This window comes from Symphodus melops, assembly GCF_947650265.1.
Source record: "Symphodus melops genome assembly, chromosome: 15".
In the NCBI taxonomy this organism is placed as follows: Eukaryota; Metazoa; Chordata; class Actinopteri; order Labriformes; family Labridae; genus Symphodus; species Symphodus melops.
This window is the reverse complement of record NC_136705.1, coordinates 22,752,922-22,775,757: the sequence shown is the minus strand read 5'-3', so window position 1 is coordinate 22,775,757 and position 22,836 is coordinate 22,752,922. Positions and strand designations below refer to the sequence as shown.

Sequence of the window (22,836 nt, the reverse complement as noted above, 5' to 3'; positions counted from 1 at the left end):
AAAGGAGAGGCATAGGGACATTGTTTGAATGGCCACTATAAGGAGCATGAACAGAACTGAAGCACATTTGAATTCTTGCTCAGTTGGTTAATGAAAATAGTTGTAAAAGTTTCAGTGTTGCACATTTGGATACATACTCACATAAAGTTCCAGTTTAGATTCAGAGATGAAAGTTTCAAAGAAAGATTCTGACTCTGAGTCGTAAAGTTTGATTCTCACAATCAGCCCAAAAACTACTCAGATAAGGTTTGACATCAAATATATTGTGATTTATTGCCTTTTTTCAAACTGCAAGTTATATCCTCGGAGGAACTATTTGCACACATCTGTCAAGTCCAATTCTTCATGACTACTAGAATATGAAAAGATGAAGATTTCAGTCTCTTCATTCCACTTTGTAATTTGTTTTTTGCTGAAAAGACAAGACGAAAATATGCTCCAGACTGCCATGTAAAGCTGCCATTAAGGTTTTATGGTCAGGAGAAACGGAGCTTGTATCAGTCAACATAGTCCAACCCAACTCCTAAAAAAACAACATGCATTTAGAACTCTGTAATGTCAACAGAAAGTTATGTATCCTCTTCAGCAAGAAGGCAAGGTGCAGGGAAATGTTGTTTTTTTTAAGAAACGCTTCATTCCTCTATTTTCTATTCACTTTCAGATTTGTCTCCATACATATTGTATGACATCATAAAATATCGTCATGCTATGCTGCTAGTGTGCGCTTCCCCCCCACCCCCTCCCCATCTCGGACCAGTGCTGGTTGTTCATTAGTGTCACAGTCCCTTGGCTTTTAATATGTGTCCTTTCAAGCCTTGTTAATACAGCTTGCAGTGGAATATGCAGACGCTCAGCTGTGATAGCTGTCAGGCATTTAAACAGTGATCCCGAAATAGCAGAACCACCCAACATCCGCCCACATCGCCCGTACTCATCCTACAGAGGGGACGACATCACACCTTCCCAGCTGTCGACCTGGTGGAGTGCACTTCACACATCACCCCGTCGCTCCAACACAGGTGCTTGACATCCTGAGGAAAACTCCCACAGTACAAAACATTTCCCCTGGTATCTGTGCTTCACATGAACCTTTTGCTTTCTCTTGTTCTCTCTCTCTCCGTCTGTCTTGTGCACACTAGCACACACAGACAGACAGAGATAACAACCACACCTCCTACGCCCACCTTCTCCACTGCTACTACCTGCCGGGATGCAGTGAAGCCGCAAGTGCACACAAAACTCTACAATATGCTGGGAGTGGGAGCGCCCGCGCCCGTGCACCGTGAGACAACCCAGGGGGCAGCAGGAGAGGCCAACAGCTTTATGCCACACTGAGCATCTGTCTACCTCCAAACAGGCTTTACCTGAGCAGTTTTAGTTTTTATAGCAGATCCCCTAGATTAAAGGATAATTTCACATATTATTTAATCCCCTTTTAGACGCTCACACTCAAACGTTTGAAAAAAATAAAGAAAAAGGTTTCACTTTCGTGATGGCTTCATGCCTAAAACTAAGGCATACACTTTACCATTTTTTGGCCGTGACGTTCCTAAAGGTCACTGTTTTCTGAGAAGAGGTTGTGTGGTTTAAGTGGAAACTGGCAAAAAGGCAAAAAGAAAGAAGAAAGTAAGACGTCGTCCTCAAGCACAGTTTTAATTGCACTTGAACGCTCCCAAAAAAGATTAATCTCATCTAAGGGCCAGCAGGAAGGACTTGCTTTAAGAATGCTTCCTGACCTTTAGTCTGCTGTGCAATCTTCATTTGAATTCAGCAGCACTGAAGGATACAAAGTGCCCCAGGACAAAATCACTGTGACGTCAAATGCTCGGACCAGGATTATGTTTTTGGTCCCGATTTGAGAAAAATAAGGCATATGTAGTAAGGATCCTCACTTACTCGTTTCTTTTAACTTGTACATTGAAATCTTAAAAAAAAATTAATAACTCTATTGTTCTATTATTTAGAAGTGGATCTGTGGGCTTTGATCCATGTCCGAGGTGGGATCAAACAAGGTCAGAGACAGAAACTTGAGGCTTCCTGCTTTGATTCTGCACCAATCTGTCATCTGTCCTTGCATCATCTGTGAAGTAGAGTAGGTTGAGTATGAAATATAGGTCAGTGGAGATGTGCTTGATCAAAACCAAGGCTGCTCTCCAGCGAGGCACTGACCTGTCGCTGTCTGGTTTCACAGCTTCCTGAACTCGCCTGCCATTAAAGGGGAGATTTTATTCAAAGAGTCCTCCCAAAGACAGAAGGCTGAGAGAGCGCTCACTGGCTGAGGAGTCGGAGATAAGACAGAGTCTAAAAATACTCTCTGAGAAGTACTCTTGTGGAAGAAAAACAACCCTTCCTCCATTACATAAAAATATTGCATCGAGATTATGAATGTGCTTAAATATCACAAACAACACGAGTAAGAGTAGACGATCATATTTCTCTGCAGGAGCCTGTGAGGAGTTTTTTTTTTTTTATGCATGCTGTTTTGTTTTTAATTGCTCCCTCGTTCAGTTGGGTGGTTTGAACTTTCATTACACTGATGCATAAGTAAGGGCACTTGAATTCGCGTATGCAAAAGATGTTCTGCAAAGAAACATCAGTTGTTGGTAGAATAAAAACTGCACGTTGAAGATATAAGCCAAAATAAAGATGCAATGGTGTATTAAACTCCTCTCAGTGAATTTACATGTAAAAATATTGTTAATTCACTTTTATTAAATAGAGTGCTGCAAAGCATATCTGTAGCATTAGCTTGTAGTTTCATACTTAGTAACTTAGTATAACTTAGTATATTGCATTACGGATACAGTATGTCGAAACTGCTGCCAGGGGGCTCTCAGTCAATACTAAAACAACAAACGATGATGTAGAGGCTAACGGGGAATCATAGGAGTTCTCTCTGCTACCCCCCCCCCCCCCACACACACACCTCTGTGTTCAAACTAACTCTGCGTTGACCGTAGAGAAGACGAACGGGCGAAACCAAGCTGAGAAAGACAATATGTTTACTGCCGATTTATCCAAGTCTCATCTACATGACGGTTTTATCACAGCAGCACGTGCAGCAACAGTACAGCAGTCCTGCTTCCTTCTGCAGCCGTCTGTGGAAATATTTGAGGTGATGTAATGACTCAGCAAAAAAAATATACATAATTTTTGTAGGGATTTAGATATTTTAAGGTAAACTTTGTCATACAATTCTTCGTATTGAACGTGTAAGCAAATAAACAGGTGTATAAACACCGACTGTTATGACTTGTCATGCAAAGACAAGAAGAAGTATGCAAAAATACATCTAAAGAATCCTGACCAGTTAATTAAAGAAACTCAGAAAAGTCATTTTCGATCAGTGTATCTCTCTTCTTCCTGTGCTTTGCTGCAGCCTTGCAGAGTACCCAGAAGTCACTGGTGTCTTCCAGACAAGTCTGACTCGTTGCACAGTCGGCTGCTGAGAATGGACTTTGTGTGTTTACCAATGTATGAAGCTTTGTTTGAGTGATACAAAGTGAACAAACTCATCTGCTGCCTTTGTGTATCCTCTCGACTTTTCCTCCCTTTCTCGCCTCTGGTGGCAGTTGTCATCCCCGATGACCGAGGCGCTGCTGACGCCCCTGCTGCACTCGGTGCTGTCACCTATGATGACCTTGATGACGACAGTGACTACGGCTGAGTAGGCGCTGATGCCCCCTAACTCACTTGGACGCTTCGCCCAAGCAGTCCTACTGCATTCACGTGGCACATTTTGTTACGTTGCCTCGGCTGATCAATATTTCATCTATGTTTACCCGCTCTCAGTAGCAATTACACGCCTAACTGTGCTGGAGGAGGGACATCTGATTGTGAGGGCGTTTGGTTTCTTTTCACAATTTTCTCATTAAGGCTGTTGTGAGTTTGACCTTGATCTAATTACAGGTCAGAGGTGGGGAGGTTTTGTTCTCATTTATAGATTTGTAACGTGGGCTTTGTGAAACCCGCTGACACTGAATCAGTGATTAATGGCTTTACAAATAAACTTGACCTGACCTGAACTATTGTCCATCATGGTCTTTCTTCCAGTGGACAGTGCCAGCTTTGACAGGAGGGATGATGTGTGGTTAAACATGAAATATGTCGGCTATATGTTATTGTACCACCACATCAGGACATCAGGTCTTTTGATGCACGGGGTATTTAAACACCTGGTTCTTTGTTCTGTGAAAGGATTTTACTTTTGTTGTGCACGTACAGCTCAACTCGAAACAAGGCACTGATTTAGTGTTCACATTAACCAAATCTAATTAAATGATTAAAAGTATAAAAACCTACTTTTCTTTTCTGGCATTACGTCACCCAACAGAAGGACTGATGTAGATAATTTATAGCTGCACAGAAAAAGTCAATAAAAATCAGAGTGATTCCAACATAAGTACTCTGATGTTTAAAAATTAATATGAACTCTTTGGATTATTGGAATTCTGAAAAAAACTGCATCTTTATGTCATCTACAATCCTTCAATTCACTTAACAGATGCTTGGTATCCCAAACGACGTACATCAGAGATAAAGAAAAAAAAACACAAACAAGGATCTAAAAAAAAAAAAGAAAACAGACATCTATCATCTATCTATTGGTTTGACTGTGTAAAGGAGACACACTTAGACTGACCTGAGTGTGGCACATAAAGACACCTTAGGGTTTGAATTCAATTCCTAATCAGTGAAAGTGCACACTTTCCAACAACATTGCACAGTTAGGAGGGGAAAAAAACAAACCCAAGAAGGCTTTCTCGGGAGCTGGGAATGGCTTCAACGAGCCAAACATTTATTAGCCATAAAACTAATGTCAAGGCGGAAAGCTAATGTCATGCCAGTAAATCTCTCTCTACCTAACTTTGCCGCAGGTAAGCCATCTGTGAAAGACAGCACTTTCGCATCTCAATCTAGTTTGCCAGCTAGCTCTTTCACGGCGCTGGAGGAAATGTCAACTCAGCAAGTAAAAAGTTGACAACAGCTTACCATGTCTTATCAACGTGTACAGTTAGCAGCCAGCATCGCAACCGTGTCCTGCTTTGTTTGCAAACTGACCTTTAAGAAGGACAAAAGTATCACAGCAGCTTTAGAGGAGGATGCATTCCTTTTTATCCTCTGCCTTCTTTTCCTGCTTTTTCAAAAGCCGAGCCTCGCCCTGTTAGAGGACTCGCACCCTCTGCTCTAATGCTGCTCTCTCCCTGCACATAATAAAAGCCTCTGCTTAGCATCTGAAAACAGACCTCAGTGTGCTTCCCTTTGACAATACGCTAAGAATCAGTTTCCATTTCTTCCCATCCCTTTGCACAAGCTGTGTACTATCAGGTTTGTACAATGAGGTTTAGCCTTGAGAGACACGACTGCATGCCGAAACAGGACAAAGAGTTTTCTCCCCAGCCTGAGAACGATTTATTTCATGATATTTTAGATATTTTATCACAATGGCAACATTTGGAAGGCAACTTAAAAGTAGAAAGGGCTTGATGGTAACATATATACTATCAAATAGCTTTGAGGAAGAATTCTGTCATTAAATCCTCTAAAGCTTAGTTCTGACTGCCGCCCAAATCTTTCCCCAAATCTGATCAGAATCCGATCTAACTAACTGACTATCCACATTACAAATTACAAGTGATCAGATTCAATCTGCCTGTCCTCATTGATATGATCGGATCCACATATGTTTCTATGTTAACAGGTTACGCCGAGGAAGATCAACAGCAAAATGGAGGACAGAGAAGTTTATTTCTGACACAGTCCATCCACGGACTTGTTTTACTACATGCTTGTTTTGTTAACGGAGCCTTCTGGGCTTTTGCGGCCTGCCCCAAGTGGACACTCGAGGAACCGCAATACTTGATAATGTCAAATCTTATGCTGACCTCTATAAATGCTACTTTATAAAACATTGTAGTTTCACAATCAAAAGTAAAACTATAAAGTTATTGCTCAAGTCCTTGGAGAATTTTACAGCTGGCTTCCTGCTTCAGATTTTTCACAGGTTAGAATATCCTCGAAACAGCCAGAGGGGATTGGGGAATAAAACACGGAAAAAGATTTCTTATAAAGATTTAAAATATTAAAATGTCAGAGGACAGAACTGCAGAAAGAATTTTTCACCTGCCTTCCCTTCTCCATGTCCGGGATCATCTGGGTAATGTTTTAAGCATGACACTTATAGTGATTATCATATAATAAGATGGGGCAAAATGCATGACCTTAGATAGATAGATAGATAGATAGATAGATAGATCATCTCACGTCCCTTACCTGTAGCATTAGGTGGGCATCTGTTAAAGGCCAGTTCTCCTGAAGGAGTCCGTCTCCACACCATTGACACTGCATAGTCCTCGGGACAAATCTCATACGGTGCTGAAAAGGGAAACCATCCAGGTGTTACTACGCCAATGCGGAAAGCATTTTTTTTTTAACATTTCCAATATGATGCAACACTTTCTTCATGTTTGACATAAATAAGTATGGGAATATAGGAGATCAAAGCTGCGTAGAGTTGGTGAATATGTGCAAGACATTCAAGGATTATAACACCATGTAACCTCTTTTGAATGTAGGCTGATTCTTCTCTTCAGAGACTCCAAGTATTAAGGGACTTTATACTTCAGAATCCACTTTTTAGAAATCGTACAACAAGCTCTGATGATTAGAAATACATTACTCAGTTTGTCGACCTAATTTATTCGAATATATTCACAAAGATTCATCCCTCTTTCGTATCCATTCATCTGCATGGCTCCTTCAGATTCTGTTTTAGCAAGTGAGGAGTTATGTCGTTCCCTGCAGAGAGATAATTATCTACCAGCTTTTATTCAAACGTAAGTCTAATTCTTCTTCCGCTCACCTGGACAGCGTTGGTCACTGCACTTTCTGACTTCTTCTCCGTTGCCATCACACTGTTGCCCGGTCTGTGCTGCACCCTGACACACCCGGGCTCGCCTCTGCCATCCGCCGTCGCAGGACTTCGAGCAGCCACTCCAAGGACCCCAAGGGTTCCACTGTCCATTGGCTGAAGCGGATTAATTCACAGTTAGAAACAGATACTTGTGGAGGCATTACACCTGCCGACAAAACAGAAACTTAGATCAGACATTACACTATAGAGTGTGACATCTAAATACTCAATACTCATTCTGTTCATCCCTGCATCCAGTTTGTAGAAATAGTTTATCACTAACATTAAAACATGAACACACTTTGAATATTTAGGATGATTTCATAGCTCAAGAAGCTTCCCTGTGTGTAGTGAATATTCCCTTCACTTTGCCAATATTAAAATACATTTATGCTGAAGTCTCCAAATCCAGCAGCATGTTTTATGCCCTTGTGATGAACACTGTTTAATCGAGCATTTGACAAAAAAACAGATGCTTCCCTTCAGCGATGTAGTAAATCACACGCCCTTGTCTGAACGGAAAGGTACAACACCCTGTGAGCAGGAAACACACTCCACTCGTTTTAACCTCCACTTACCCCCCTCCCTTACATGTGCGGGGCTGTTTCGTGTCCTACAACTAACCTCTGTCAGGAGGACTGCTTTCAGAGGAGAGAGGAGAAAAATAAGCAGAAACCATTGTGACCTGTTGGCTAAAACTACCTGCAGAAATTGATCGAATCCCAAAAGACAGAAAGCGGCAGAGCAGCTGATTCGTCAGACGGATGAATTCAAAAAGCTTAAACTCTGACAGCCGTCCTGCAGGAATTCTTTCAACAACGAGTTTTACCTGCTTTTTGAAAACATAAAGATGAGCACAGTCTTTTTACCTGCTCTCTTGTAATGTTAACAGACAAATAAGGTCCTTTACCTGCTTTTTGTAAAGAGTGTTGAGAAAACGCTTGTTATGAATTGACGCTACACAAATAAAGAAGTTGATTTCAATTCTGCGCATTGATTTATTTTAAAGAATATCGGTTTGTTGGTTTCAAGCACAATAAACCTTGAAGGTTGCATTTTGTTAGATCTGAAAAACATATCGCCTCATACTCTTCTTCTTCTTTCATTCTGCAAAACAAGCAATGTCTCCGGCAGTCACGGACACCGTGCCGTCTTGTTAAATGATGGCTTCCTCTGAGCTGTCTCACTAATGTTTGATCTCTTCCTACCTTGGAAACAAACAAATAAGAATTGCTAAATAGGTAGGCCTCATTAAATGGATAAATTGTATAATGAATCCTCTTACTGTGAGGCAAACAGCAGCGTCTTCGACCTCATTATCATAAGCAGAAATTGTATGCGTACACTATTGCACGAGAGAGCACACACGGTTGGTGGACTGGTTACACAACACTTCCAAATAATTCCAAAGATTTGGGAGGAATCTCTTTGTCACACACATACAAGAGAAATAAAGGATGAAAGCCAGATGTTTTATGATACTGCTGGGAAAATAAATTACATCTGGAGATTATGGAGTGCTCAGGCCCCTCACACAATCAGACTATTGAAAGCCTGAAGGGCTGGACTAAGCTGACATCTTTGAGCCTCTCGTACATCTCTGATGTTGACAGGCAGTTTGGACAACTAACCCCTGAATCGTATGTTGCACGTACAGTATATCTAAGTGGATTGTATAAATCCAATTGATAGAGCACAGTCTCTAACCATATTCCTTTATGTGTCTAGCAAAGCTTGGATTATTGCTGCTTCTCTGTACACAAAAGCGTAAGAGTAAAAACAGGCTGCAAATTTGATCAGAAGGTAATATCAGTGATTGTGGTGTGCATGTTTGTCACAGTGTTGTTGAAAATATGGGATGTTCTGTTTGATGGTCTCCTTCTATGTTAATTTCATGATTTTTGAATTTAGACATCAAAGCGGATATAGAATTAAGAGGCTCAGGATTTTACCTGTGCAGTCAGGATTATGGCACTCTCTGCTTTCTGCCCAGTGACCGCGACACTCAGATCCCCCATGGGCGGCCGCTGAGCACTGCCTGGTCCTCTGCTGAGTGCCATTGGCACAGGTCACCGAGCAATCGCTCCAAGAGCTCCACTCCTGCCACTGTCCGTCCACTGAGGCAACAACACAACCCAACAAGCATGTCCCATGTGAAGCGGGGGTGGGGGGTGGGGGTGGGGTGGGGGGGACGGCAAAATGAAAAAGGGGGGAGATATTCAGATCACTATTCTCTCTCAGGTTGAAAGCCAATAAAAAAAGACATTAAGTGGAAAGAAAAGAATTACATGGCTACTAGATTTTGGAGAAGTGTACTGCGGGTTTTTCTGCTTCAGTTAATCCAATACAGGTAAGAATTTCCCAGAATAGCCACAGGGAATTGGGGATTAAACATTAAAATGTTTTCTTGTTAACATTTAGACTATGAAAATGTCAAAGGCACAAACTGCAGAAACTATTAGTCAGCTGCCTTCAATATTCCCAGTCTAAAGCATCAAGGATTGAGTGTTTTTCACTTAGTCTTTTACCTAAGCAAAGCTATCGTTTAGTGTGAGGAAAAACTCATCATCACTAATCTGTTTACCATTCTCAGGCAATTCCGGGTGAGTGATTTTGACGTTGGTAATACAGCGTTGACTCTCTATGAGTTCTACTAAACCGCATTATTCTGAGAGCACTATTACGTTAAATGCATCACAAAGCTGGTATTCATTCAGTTTTGTACTCACCTTTGCAATACTGTGCTTATTTCATGTGGTTGTGTCGAAAATACATTTCTTAAGAATTTCTATTTTGGAAGTAGGTTAGGATCACCTTTAGGATTTAACCGTAACATCCCTCTACTCATCATGCGTAGACAGGGACAGTTATTTGGTGTTTTTTTCTTTAAATATATTCAAAGTGCAGACAGATTATACCTGGGCATAGGGCTATGTTGCAAAGCTTAGTCTGGGTCTCAGGTCCATCACAGGCCCTGCCTCCATGCTGGGGAGGGGCACACATCCTAGTCCTAGTGCGGTGACCTCGGCCACATGTGAATGAGCACAGGCTCCACGGTGACCACTCCTCCCACACACCGTGTACTGCGGGCACAGAAAGGGCGTCAGGCCTAATCGATGTCTCTGTCAGCGCAACAGCATAAACACACCTATAACAAACCTCGGTGAGCCATAAATGAAATGAAATCAATCGAAAACAATTAGCGACAAAACTTAAGTAAATGAAACACTGAGCACACAGACACTGTGGGGCTTCACAAAGCCTCAGACACCTCTATACATTCAGTCATCTTTATCCTACACAGTAACAATAGATCCAGATGACAACTTTTTTAATGTTTTTATGGTACAGGATTTCAAAAGAATCTCTTGCATGGCATTTAACACACAGTGTAGCACCAATCAGAATACTAGCGTTCAAGGCAGTGGAGCAGCACGGCCTCCTCATCGTTACAGTTTGGGAGTCTTCCTGGTTGACTGGGGCTCTAATAGCGGTGGTTCTTCAGGTTAATGTGGACTGACAGTAGTGCTGGGAATCTGCTGTGACAAGAACATACTCATCACGGCTGTGCACATAGCCGATAGAAAAAAAAAAAACCAGTTTCAGACCTCTGACTTTGAAATGTAGACGTTAAGCTGAGCTGTTGGCTTTAAATAACCGTTTCAAATTATTACAGACTAGACGGCCCAATTCCAAGAGAATATTTATCACAGAACTTTTCATTTGTAGTGTTTGCTCATCAAATAACACGTTTAAAAAGCAAAAAAAATGTATGCAAAAACTTAATCTGGCATGTTTTTTACATTTCTAATCATTTTCTGAATTTCTCTTTGACTTTAAAGACACATTATGCAGGACCTCAGTTTGGTGTGTTTTGGCGCCCACCGAAGGTCTCTGAGTGGAACTGAACTGTTGTGATGCTCAGCGTCAGTCTTGCAGATGTCAGTTTCTAACAGCTCTCACAAACGTGTAGAAGCCCATCCAATATTTAATCTAGTCGGGTCTCTTGCACACTCTCTTTATTTTTCCTCTTCTTATCTTCATTAGTCCTCTTCCGTCTCGTAGCCTCAGACTTCGTAACAGATCGTAACGAGATGAGCCTAATAGCTTCTTTTTAGCTGAAGGCTTTTGTGTAAACGCTGGCACCGTAAGGCGGCAGGGACGGAAGAGCATTATTCTCCCTGTTGTACTATTCGATCGACTTTGAATCTACCACCTTCAGGTGGAAGCGCACTGTTGCTGCATTTTGCTTATTCACTGCAATAATATAAGAGTGCTGATAAATACATTTGTTTCTATTCAATTTCTGAACAAAAGCTGTAAGCGAGGCATCCTTTCTCCTGCATCTCGGCGTGTGTGCAAGCTGTACTGGGTTCATACTGACAGACGGTGAGTCTTAAAGAACAGCAGAGCACATTTGCTATCGACTCAATAGTTTAACACTGAAATGTGTAGGTCTAAAAATCCTGCAGAACTAAGACACCGTCTGTCACGGCTTGGGCCGTCCCTCGCGCTGTTCCTAAATGTCTACAGTGATATAAAATAATGAACACACCTCTTTCAAAATGTAGAAGTCTAACTTTGGATATTAGCTCATGAATCAACTGCTGGCTTCTTGTTTCAATATTTGAAGTTCAACTAACGAAAGAACAAGCAATTGCAAGCAATAAAATGAATGAGAGGATGTAAATTGTTATAGACTTGAATCATACTCACACTAATACCAGAAAGTTTGTCTGCTTAAGATATATGCCGTGTACTAAATATATTATAGCTGCAAAAGCCTTGTTTTCTAATCGGTTACAACAGAGCACAGGGGATTGCATTAAGATTAACAGGCTGTGGGTACAGCTATGCCGGTATGTTTACAGGAGTTTCAAATTTAAGGCTAGAAATAAAAGGCAGCATTTACTGGAACTGGAGGAGCAGGCAGCATATCTGCTGGCATTTAATCAGCTGACGATTGCACATGGGATTTAAGAACTTTGTTATTTAATTCGGGAGATTGATTGTCTGTGAGGTCACTGGCCACAGCATGTGCAAAGACTTTAGGTTGCTGCGTTACAATATTTGGACCTCGGGATCAGTTTCAGAGTAGTTGGATCTTAGGATCAAGCCGATGGTCGGCCATGAGGCGAGCCACCGTCTGTCCCAGCCCCTGCCTTTAGGCGCTGCTTTGATGCTTTTAGCTAAGTGTCCCGTGGTGGCCCGAGCATTTACTTTGAAAATGTGGAGTTCAAAGCAGGCAGCCACCACAGCTAGTAGCAATGATGGAATAGAATTCTGCTTCTTTGTGTGTGTTTTTCCTCTGAAATGTGGCCACGATTTACAGGGGCAGCCATGAGCAACCACACTGTGCTGCTAGAGGTAAAACTCTTGGAGCAGCAGAAGATGGCGGACAAAGCTTTGCCAAGAGTTTTTTTTTTTTTTTTCGTTTGTTTTTAATTTGTGATAGGCTGGGATTTGTAAGCCCTTTATCGCAACATTGAGGTTTTACCTTTCTAACGTGTGAGGCGGCAGCTTGTTGCAAAAGTGCATTGTCACACAGTCATTAATAGCTTTCTGCAGAGTGGAATCTCTCGCTCTGTTTGAGGTTTTGTCTGCTCAAGATTAAATGATGAACAGGACTAATAGAAAATCAGTAGCTCAACAAAATCTTTCACCTGCTAAATGAAGATAAAGGATCGACATCGCATACAAAATAATTTAAATGCCATTGATTAATTGACAGTGAAAGGTGTAGGAGTCTTTGTAGGTTGACAGCAATTCTTACAGTTCACATCCTATCTCGTTAAAATGACTCGTGAGATCACGATAATTATTTATTTATTTAACACTTATTCTACATTTGAAATCTGGCACATGTGGATTTTACTGAGGGCTGACTTTGCTTTTATTTCTTTAAGGGAAAAATATGTATATGTATAGTGTATCACCCTTCAGCAAGAAATCATTGTGATATGACTGTTTTGGTCCATATCCCCTACACTCATCTGCTTCCCTTCTGCAGAAATACTGCACCATAAGACACATAAATTGCCATGGCTGAAATTGTTCAGGTCGAAAAGAGAAGTACCTTAAGTTCCCTATCATGAAGCAGGCATGTTGTATTTTCACAGATACTGTATATTGTGGTGGATGAACTTGTCTGGAGTTTCTGATCATCCTTGATCTCAGCCTGTACCAGTGTTCACAGAAGTTTCTGGTGTGTGTGGCGATGGTGACTGTGAGGTAAGGTGCGTTTAAGACTGGAAGCGAGGTGTCTTTAATGGAAGGATGCTTTGAAGGTATCCCTCCGTCTCGCAGAGCGCAGGCCGTTTGAAGAAAGCAAATCGATCTGTCTGCCTTACAGAATATTAGATATAGACTCAGTGTTTCATCTGGCTCCATTCCATATGAGAGTTGTTTTTTTACCAGTGTTTTTCTGTTACAAATGTTGGTGCTATATTGCCTCTTTTGTTGAGGAATACCTCGGGGAGAAAACGTCTGATCTATAGTTTTTTGATATAAGGAAGTGAGGAGGAAACCTGTCATGTATCCGATGTTACAGGGAATGCAATAGTGACAAAGAACTGTGACATTTTACACATGTAAAAGACTCTTTATCTTACCCTGCCTATTATTTTCTATAAAAGCCAACACTTCTAACACAGTGTTGCCCGTGTGCTAAAAGTAGATATTGCTTTGCAGATGTCACAGACCTTTATGGGCGAGTGTTGCTGCATTGTTACGTGATAGAAAGTTCTGGATCCACAATTAGCCATGAGCAAACGTCTTAAAGGAGAAGGTGCCGGTTTTGAGGTAGATCAAGGACCATTATCAGTTATGCACATCATTATGAAGTGGGAGGTCTTTAAGTTCTGTTTCTGAACATGCAAATGAATGCATTCATCTGGAATTGGGCTGTTTAGCTTCTCCCTCCTTAGAAATAGCTCCTTGTCTGAGCTTGTTATTAATGGCCAAGCAGATTGCTATCTGGGCAACTCTTTTTTTTTGAGAGGACTCATTCTGTTTTTAGCTCATAGTGTCCATGTCAGGAGAGCAAACAAGCCTTCAAAGACTGGTGATTTTCATATACCTAATGGAAAATTAAATGCAGTAAATTATAAATCAGAACGTCCGAGGATGCAGCTCACAGTGTTTTTGATCAGCTGCAATTACTTCAAAGTTTGTGGTGCAGTCTGTGAAGCACTTCACTTAACAGCAACAGCAAGATTTTTGACTAAACATGATTTCAGAATCTCATTACTAAATCAACATATTTGCCAGCCAAAAAGGGATAGTGGTGATTTGTTTTTGAACGGCACGCTGTCTTGCCAGATTTATGCAGACAAACATGACCGCGCTGCAATCACCAGTCAGAAAAGCGTCTGATGCTGATACCTGACTACCAGTGACTCATCTTCGCTGCCATCACGGGTTGAGGAAGAAATGCCTTACAGCGTGTTTGAAGAATCGCTGCCTAGCTATTTTAAAATGCACGGCTGACCTTCAAGGAAATGAAGCTGACAACATATCTACTGCTCCCCGAGCTCCATGCAGAACCACATGTCATAAACACCATTTCAACGCTGATGAATTGCCCTTACAGTTATATGAAATGGGAAAAACACAAAAAAGTGAAAATGAAAAACAGAAAAGTAAACAGAGCCATAAGAAAAAAAAGAAAAAAAAACATCAAAGAAATAAAAGCATCAGATTTGAGTCGTTACCTGCAATAGTTATGAGAATACATTTCAAATAGACACAGGTTTGTTAAAACACAATAGTACATTTCCTCCCATAAACAACAAATGAGCAAAACATCAATATTCAAGAATCTGCGGCTAACACTACCTGGACAAGGGGCAGTGTTATTGCAAACCCTTGATTCTCTTAAAGGGCCGATGCAGTGTGTTCCGTATGGAGAGACACATGTTCTTGTTCGCACCTGCGACCCTTGACCGCATGTTACAGAGCATGAGCTCCACTGGGACCACTCCTCTGCACCTGATTCACCTGTGTGGGAGAAGGGTGACACTAGTTAAATGCAGCAATATGGTCCCTGTGCAGGGCTTATGGGACAGGGCAGGGCAGGGTGCTTGGCAGGGTTTAGTAGAAAAGGGGAGGGGCCAGCATGAGTCACTTTGGAGTGAGGTGGGGTCTTAAAGGTACTCTACTGTAGGGTCTATACTGCCTTTATGTGATCTTTGACAAATACGGAATTTGCAGCATAACTGGTCCAGCTTACAATTTCATTTTCATGCTCAAAAGTATTTTTTTGTGTCTGGATTCACTCGTCGTTGCATTGATTGCTATAATGTAGTGGAGATGGGTACATTTCCAACAACTTTAAATGTGCATTTATGCAAAGATCACAGAGAGGACATATCTTAGATCATACATTAATAATCAGCAGACTTCAAGGTAGTATCTTACTGTTTTCATTTTATACTTAAAGAACAAAATTCATGCATTTTTATAAACCAAAAAAATATGCTCAAAAGAAACCGAGAAAATCAGCATCATAAACAAACAAAAATGTAATTGGAACTTGATGGCATGCAGGAAAGATGAATCTGAGAAACAAACTGAATGGAATTGGATGAGTGTTAGTTCACAGAGAGGTCTGAGATAGGGCTTCCCTTGCACTGCAGCAAACTATCTAGTTGCCTTGACAACGGAGGAGCCAAAATTCTGCATTTAAGACGAAAGGGTTCAAATAATTTCCCGATCCATCTTAGCTTGTTAACTCCCAGGAGGTGAGGAAAATGAGAAAGTTAGCTGGTTTTTATTCAGCAGATCACAGCCATTTTCATGCGTGTGACGGTGGCTCAAAGCAGACTGATTTCAATCTATTCAGATTTCTATCAGAAGTGCCCAGAAGGAAACGTAAAGGGTATTTTAAAGCCACAGAAAAAGAGTTGATTTGGTTTCTATTGTGCAGGATTTTGCACCTGCATAAAAAGTCTCAGTAAGTGGTTGTTGAGGTAGTTTAACTCTGCATGCAGACATATTGTCATTAAATAATCATGAAAGGCGTTGTGGGACTAGATCAGTAACAATAAGGACCTGAGTTGTGCCATTTTTCTTAATTGCTCTTTTGAGTATACAAAGAATAAGTCAAATAAATCTTGAGCCTGTCTGACTTCATGGTCCATAAGGGTCGAATATCAAAAAGCAGTGAAATGCTTAATAAAGCTTTTTATTATGAAGAGGCAGTGGGGTGATTTCCAAATTCATGGAAGCCTACATGAAAAAAAAAATCATTTGGTGACCAAATAATTGATGTCGTTTATGTTTAACCCTTGGGTGAAGTTGTAATTTTCATCGAGGCATTGTGCGCTGGAGGAGTAATTTAAGTCAAAGACAAAAAGTTTCAGTTGCAGCTCTGAATACATTTATGTCATTAAAAGTCATCAAATCATTTTTAGACTTAAGTTGTTACCTCGGGATTTCATATCAAGGTCTTATTGATTCAGCCAAATAGGGATCTAAACCCTGTCTTAATTTTGCAGATCATAAAATCGACTGAAAGGTGGATCAATTTGTTAAATGAGGCAGTACAGGGAGAGTAAATAGTGTGAGAATGGGAAACAGAAAAGCACAGCGATGCGACTCGACAGGGAGACGACATATCTACACAAGCGTGTGTCACATGGAGAGGTGTTAATGGGTTCATGTTAGTAACGGCATGTGTACTGAGTGTTGCAAATCAAAAAAATGATCATGAGAGGAGTTTTCAAACAATGACAGGCATTTTTAAAAATGGAAACTACACATGGAAAAAAAAAAAAAAATCCAAACATTTCCCCCCAAAAAATCCAAATGAAGAATAATGGAAAAAAGAAAAAGTCTCAGTAGCTGCTCGAGCTAAACCCACCCAGTGAAGAGGAGAGGAAACAAAAACAACAAAAAGTAAGGCTACGCTCTGATTTAGCTCTCACTCATTCCAACACTGTCTGATTTAGGTTGTAAAAGTCGTAATGAATTAAGAATAGCTGAGTGTTAATTCATCGGATGCTCCACTTGATTAAGCAGAATAGCTTCATTTTATCTCTTCAGGGCAGCATCTATCAGTTTAACTTTTGCCAAGTATGTGTTTCATATTTGGCTGAAGGGGTGGGGTTTTTTCCATCGAATGACATTTAATTTATCATGCCTTGGAGGTGATGATGAACTACATCAGGGCCTTAATTTCTAAACTGCTGTTTAATTAATGTTCTATGAATATACTGTACGACTCGTTATACGAAAATAAAACAAACAGACCCCCAAAACCCAATTATGCTCTATATTCAAAGCAAATACTCAGAGAGAAATGGGAAGATTATCTTTCTACTCCATATGTAGCAGTAGAGAATGAGTTGGAGAAAATAATAATAATGCAAAACATTTCCACTTAAAAAAGGTGCAGTACAAGAGAGAGAGCATGCATGATGATATTAAGTTTAGTTAACAGAATAAAGTAAAGAAACTAGTGTATTACCAGTTTGTGCCATAAATTTAGCAGATTCAGCTTGCTCCTGCAGGGCCTTTGTGTCATGAACTGATCTTGGCCGCTGACTTTTTACAGTATGCTCTCCGATCATTCCATATTCTATGGGACAGAATAGAGGTTCATATGAAAGCTAGGCTTAAACATGATTGTCTGAGAAACAAAAGCTTATTACATACTGTTTTTTTTTTCAAGATGTTTGAAACAACTGCAGTACATGGCTAGAAACAAAGACCACACACGTTTGTATTTAATTTGTCCATTTACACTAGGGCATAGACCAATGCAACGGATTTATAAGGGTGAGTTGGAAGTATTAATTGAGCTTGGAAGCACAGCGTAGACACATAGCAAACATGCAAATAAACTCACATTGTTCTTTTTTTTTCAGTCTAAACCTTCAGCTGAACAAGCGCCCTCTTTCCCTCCCTTCCTCCCTCCCTCCCTCCTGCACACCCAGTAAAAAAATGAAAAGAAAATGAAAGTAAAAATGTGTAAGCCATCAGAAAGCCACAGAGGAGGGGGTCATGGACATAACATGCTATTGATCCACAGTTTCCTTTAGAAGTTTCTCGTCTTTGTGGGGTTTTCTTTTTGCTGTACCCGATCCAAAATATCGTGAACCTTTTAGTAAAAAAATTAGACAAATGTATTCTGAGCTGTAATCTTTGAAAAGCATGCCCTCTTTGTTTCCTTGAAAGGTGACAAAGAGACAATGAGTACAATGTTCTGATGCCACACTGAGAAAAATAGTGCTATAGCGATAATGCATTTGGGTAAAAATTTTGCACGAGCAGTTTAAGTAGAAGTGTATTCATTTCACCAACTTAAACAGCTCATGCAAATTGTCTCGTTGGAATTAAAGTCTTGCATTACTTTTTGCAGTGTGGTCCTAATGAGGTGATTATATCATTTGCAAAAATAGGCAATGCAGGTGATGCATCAACAACAAATTCACACATAGCGTATGTTAGTACATCGGACAATACAATGCATCAGCCAATGATAGAGAGGGATGTTTAAATCATTTGTTCGGATGTATTTTGTGGCCTCCTGTGTTTTCCTAGACTAACCTCCCTGAAAGTGACGACGCCCAAAGTAAGAAATCCGTCCTCTCATCTGATCATCCTCCACTGAAAGCTAAAGTTTTATGGCTAATTATTCAGTAAATAACTCGACGACAGGAACAGACAGTTTTCTGATCCATGCATCATACGGCTGGCATTAACTAGATCATATCAACAAACATGTTCCATAATTGGATTAGGAAAATAAATAATTAAAGCTAGGCAAAAAAAAAAAAAAAATGACTGAGGTTTTTTTCCGCTCGTCTTCCAACTATCAGGGAAACTCTTTGTATTTGCATGAACAATGAGAATACTAAAAAGGTAAAATGAAAGGAAGGTTGAAACAAACACAGCAGCCCCTCGATGCTGATTAGGATCTTCAGAGCCATTTTTGTGCACAGTGATACTGGCTTCACAAGCGTGTTCAAAGGTCTTTGGATCCTGTTTGATGGTGTCCATGTCTGTCTCGCTCACATTAAGCAGAAAGCACTGTGTGAGTACAGAACTATGTGCTGGACTAATAACATGCAGGTACACTGATGGCTGGACAAACAGCGGGTCGTTGATCTAATTTTCACACGTGCAAGGCTAACTGCTGTTGAAAATGTTGACATTTTGTCCCCGCGCTGCGTTTCTCTTTATATCCTGTGGTGTCTGGAGTCATCAACCGACTCCTCACTTTGCAGAACTAAAGTCCCGTCTGAGTCAGCTCGAGTGTGTGCTACTTTGTGGGGAATTATACAAAAAGCAGGGCACATATCTTTTTTTTTTTTAAATAATCTACAATAACCAAAATCAACACTTGAAGCTCTGAAACTGTGTTGAATAGCACCTGGCTTACTATTGCTATACATTTTTGTCTTTCTTTCCAAAAACACTCAATTAAAAAAAAAAAAAAGAAGTCAAAATCATTGAAAAAAAGCTCAAAAACACCCCATAGTTCAAATAGTTTTACCTTCAGAAACGACTCCAGGTGGACGCGTATGGAGCTCGAGGTTATTATGGTCCATAATGTCCCGTTAAAATGCTAATCAAGATGACGGGCCTCACGTCATAGATCACAACTCAACTCGTACCTTTGAGAATGATTTGCCACTGTGAAACATTGATCAACTAAGCCTATTAAAAAGTGATATTGGCCCTCGAGTCGATTACACCTAATCTAATGCAGCTCTCGGCTGCTGTGATGAACAATACAACAAAAGCGTCTCACCGCAAGAGAGATTATAAAAATGTCATTAGGCGTGATGTCAGTGAGACTCTATGATGACAAACAGTCATTACAGAGCAGAGCACACAGTATGAATCAAACTTCACACGTTTTATAATAGAAGTGATTCAGTCATCATTTAAGGCTGATGTTTGAGTGATTATATTTAAGACAGGCCTGGACAGGAAGCTATTTAAAAAATCTGACCGTGTTTGGTACTTTCATGAGAACTGGTTAATTCAGTCTCAGTTTGACATGTGAGACTGATGCAGCAAGGCTGAGATGTTAATCCTTGTGTGATGTTTTATAGAGCTGCAGGTAGAAAAAAAAACAGGATGTGGAAACATGACACCAGAAAGATCCTGTAAAATAAGTGCAACAGTTTTAATTGAACTACTAGTGTTGCATGTGAGCCTGTGGCGATATGATGGTAAACACAAGAGACTGAGCCACATTTTAATAACCGTTAGGGCAGGCTGTTGTCATTTATCAAAGCAGTCTGGAAAAAAACAAAACAATGTGTCTTCAATGTATTACAAGACGGAAAGCGCAGATGATGCATTCAGTGTGTCGTTAACATTTCTTCTGTTTGAGACAGAATCATTTTTAACTTTTTAACTGTGAGCTTTAAGGGAAATTACGTTTGAGATTTACGAGGTGCTTTCTTATTATTGATATCTAGCAGCCATCATGCTTCAACTGTGAGGAGGAACATTGCTCTCCAGAGCAATCCATCACTGTTACCTTTCCTGCCTTGTGTACAATGGCTTTATTTTGCATGCATGTGAATCTCAAATGGCATGCATCACTGACAACTTCTGCATGAAAATGTGCATTTCTACAGATTACAATCAGAGCAGGAATAACTACATTTAGTAGCTGTGGTCTTGCCTTTCCTTTTGTGGAATTGTATACATTTTCCAAAAAGAAAAAAAGGAGCTGAGTTGCTTATGTGACCTTGGCAGCCAGGTCAGCAATAACCACTTTTTCCTCCGCAGCAGGAAACACATTTGTTCACAAGGTCAAAGCCGTGCAGCTTGATCGGACCATCATTTAAGAATCAAAAACTCTGTGGACCAAGTATAGAGCCGACAGGTAAGAGATGTCCACGCAGTATAGCATCACAAACAAGCAGAACTCCATCTCCAGTATATCACGGCTGATAGAAAAATGCATAAAATCAATAAAAACCGAGGGAACACTTTACATCAAATGATGACAGAGAGCCTGTCATTTTATCTGGCAGATTGTGCAGATGCTGAAGTAGAAATGCCGTCTGTGTATTTGTATTTGCTGAACATCACGGCTAAATGGCTATTAACATGATTGCCTGCTATCATACTTCAGTGAATAGTCTTTTTTTATCTATAAAGCATGTCCAGTGGGGGCTGCTGGGCAAATAAATAACCTGTGCAGACTAAGGCATTTACAGTAATCTAAATACAGTACTCGAGTACTCGCATTGTTTAGTGAGCGAGTCCTCGCAAAGAAATAATACGTCGGACAAGGACCTCCTGGTGGTCTCTGCCGTGTTGTCTGCAGTGTGCAGCACGTCAGTACTGCGTATCTGAAGGACTACCGTTCTTCAAATCCTAGTTGTGAATGAAACGATAAGTGGTGGTGACATATGACTCCGTGCTGAGAGCCGTCCACGAGTCTGTAGAAACAGACACGTTTGCTGTTCTGCACAATTCTCCTGCGGCTCGTCTTCCCTGTGCTGGTGTCATCACAAACACGTGCTAACACAGCTAGCAGATGTGAAGTGAGACTGCCTGTTATTTATCTCCACTGGTTTCTTCTTGTGCTTTAAGTGCATGTGAATAATGTGGTGAAACATCAAACTAGTACTTCTATGATATGTAAGCTTAACACCACATTACTTGCACTGCACGTTGTCGTTGTTTGTTTTGAAATGTGCCCCGGCCCTTTAAAGTCCCGTAGCTGCCGTAAAGCAGTTGTTGAGAGATTATTGAGATTATTGTAGCTTTGTTTCTGAGAAGTTGTTTTCTGCAGATTCATTATTGATTGTCGTGAATTATGTAGAAACTATGTTGAACTAAGTGACCTCTTAATAGTCAGCTACACGTACAGATCCATGTCGCTAATGGAGTTGTAAGAATCTGTTGACAGCTCGGACATTTAAGTACTTTAGAGATTTATTTTTTTATGACTTTGTTTTAACGACTGGATAGAGTAGGACATTTGGAGGAGAAGGTGCAAAATCACATGCGCCAAAGGAGCCGAAAGTCGGGTCCTAAGTGCTCGGCCACGGCGCATCTGGATAAACACAATGTGATTCGTTGAGTTGTGATAGAATAGTTGGTCTGTACATTTTGGAACACTCTCACCGAAAAAGTGTAATGTTAAAAAAGTCTTTAATTTAGGAATAAATCTGTAACCTCACTCTACTCACTCTCATACACGCAGCAGTGACAGATTCAAGGTTTCCATTTTTTTCCCTGTTTCTCACGTTTTCCATATTGAAAAGCTTCTAATTTGCTAAAAGAAGCACTTCATTTGGTAACACTTTCCAACATAAATCCTACAATTACTCCCAGTAGGTTAAGAAAACAGATGTTTTAGGTGGTGCATGCAAAGAGGTCTTGCGAACGCCATGCTGTGCCACCAGTTTAAATAGGCAGCCATTTTGCGTGCTTGTCAGGGATCATCAATAAATCAGCGGCGCACTAAAGCACTGAGGGATGAGATTAGGCTATTTTTGATACCTTGCTCCCAACTTTAAGAAACTGAAATGAGTCAGGCTGCTTTGCAAGATAATCTCACCATGAGATATGTCTGGCTGCTCTAAAAAGGAAAGAGAAAATAGCTGTTCTGTTTCAATCGGCTTCGGAAGCTGCTCTCCAGGGGTGCATCTGTTAGCAAAGCCAGCACTGCATGCACAGTCAGAAAGATCCAAAACAATGACGATTGTTGGACACATTGTCTGCTGAAAGCTAGCTGCTGCTGGGCTGTGACCCCGGTAGGTTGACAGTAAATGAGGATTACAACAGAAGATACCAGGGCTCATATTTTAAGTCAACATTATTACTGCATTTGCTGTTGCCCACACAGGCCTTCATCATAGTGTCAAAGGTGTGCAAACATGGATAGTGCTGGACAATGTTTTTCTGCACAGGCCAAATGATTTTTTCAGAGCCAGCGTTCTGAC

The 22,836-nt window shown here is 40.6% G+C and overlaps 2 protein-coding genes across 10 annotated transcripts in view; one reads left to right on the top strand and one right to left on the bottom strand.

The window, feature by feature from the left end:
• adgrb3 (adhesion G protein-coupled receptor B3) overlaps positions 1 to 22,836 on the bottom strand; it is a 130,010-nt gene that overhangs the window by 58,522 nt on the left and 48,652 nt on the right. For 6 of the 9 annotated variants that reach the window (XM_079362066.1, XM_079362065.1, XM_079362068.1 and 3 more), the window contains exons 3-8: positions 17,382 to 17,492; positions 14,750 to 14,911; positions 9,832 to 9,996; positions 8,866 to 9,030; positions 6,863 to 7,027; positions 6,274 to 6,375 (exon numbers count right to left, since the gene is read on the bottom strand). In XM_079362066.1, the coding sequence (XP_079218192.1) occupies positions 6,274 to 6,375; positions 6,863 to 7,027; positions 8,866 to 9,030; positions 9,832 to 9,996; positions 14,750 to 14,911; positions 17,382 to 17,492 (870 nt within the window). The remainder of the gene's footprint in view (positions 1 to 6,273; positions 6,376 to 6,862; positions 7,028 to 8,865; positions 9,031 to 9,831; positions 9,997 to 14,749; positions 14,912 to 17,381; positions 17,493 to 22,836) is intronic. The other 3 variants (XM_079362067.1, XM_079362069.1, XM_079362070.1) reach the window with 3 other exon arrangements.
• The window catches only part of lmbrd1 (LMBR1 domain containing 1), a 154,107-nt gene that overhangs the window by 122,627 nt on the left and 8,644 nt on the right, over positions 1 to 22,836 (top strand). The gene's annotated exons all lie outside the window — the stretch shown is intronic.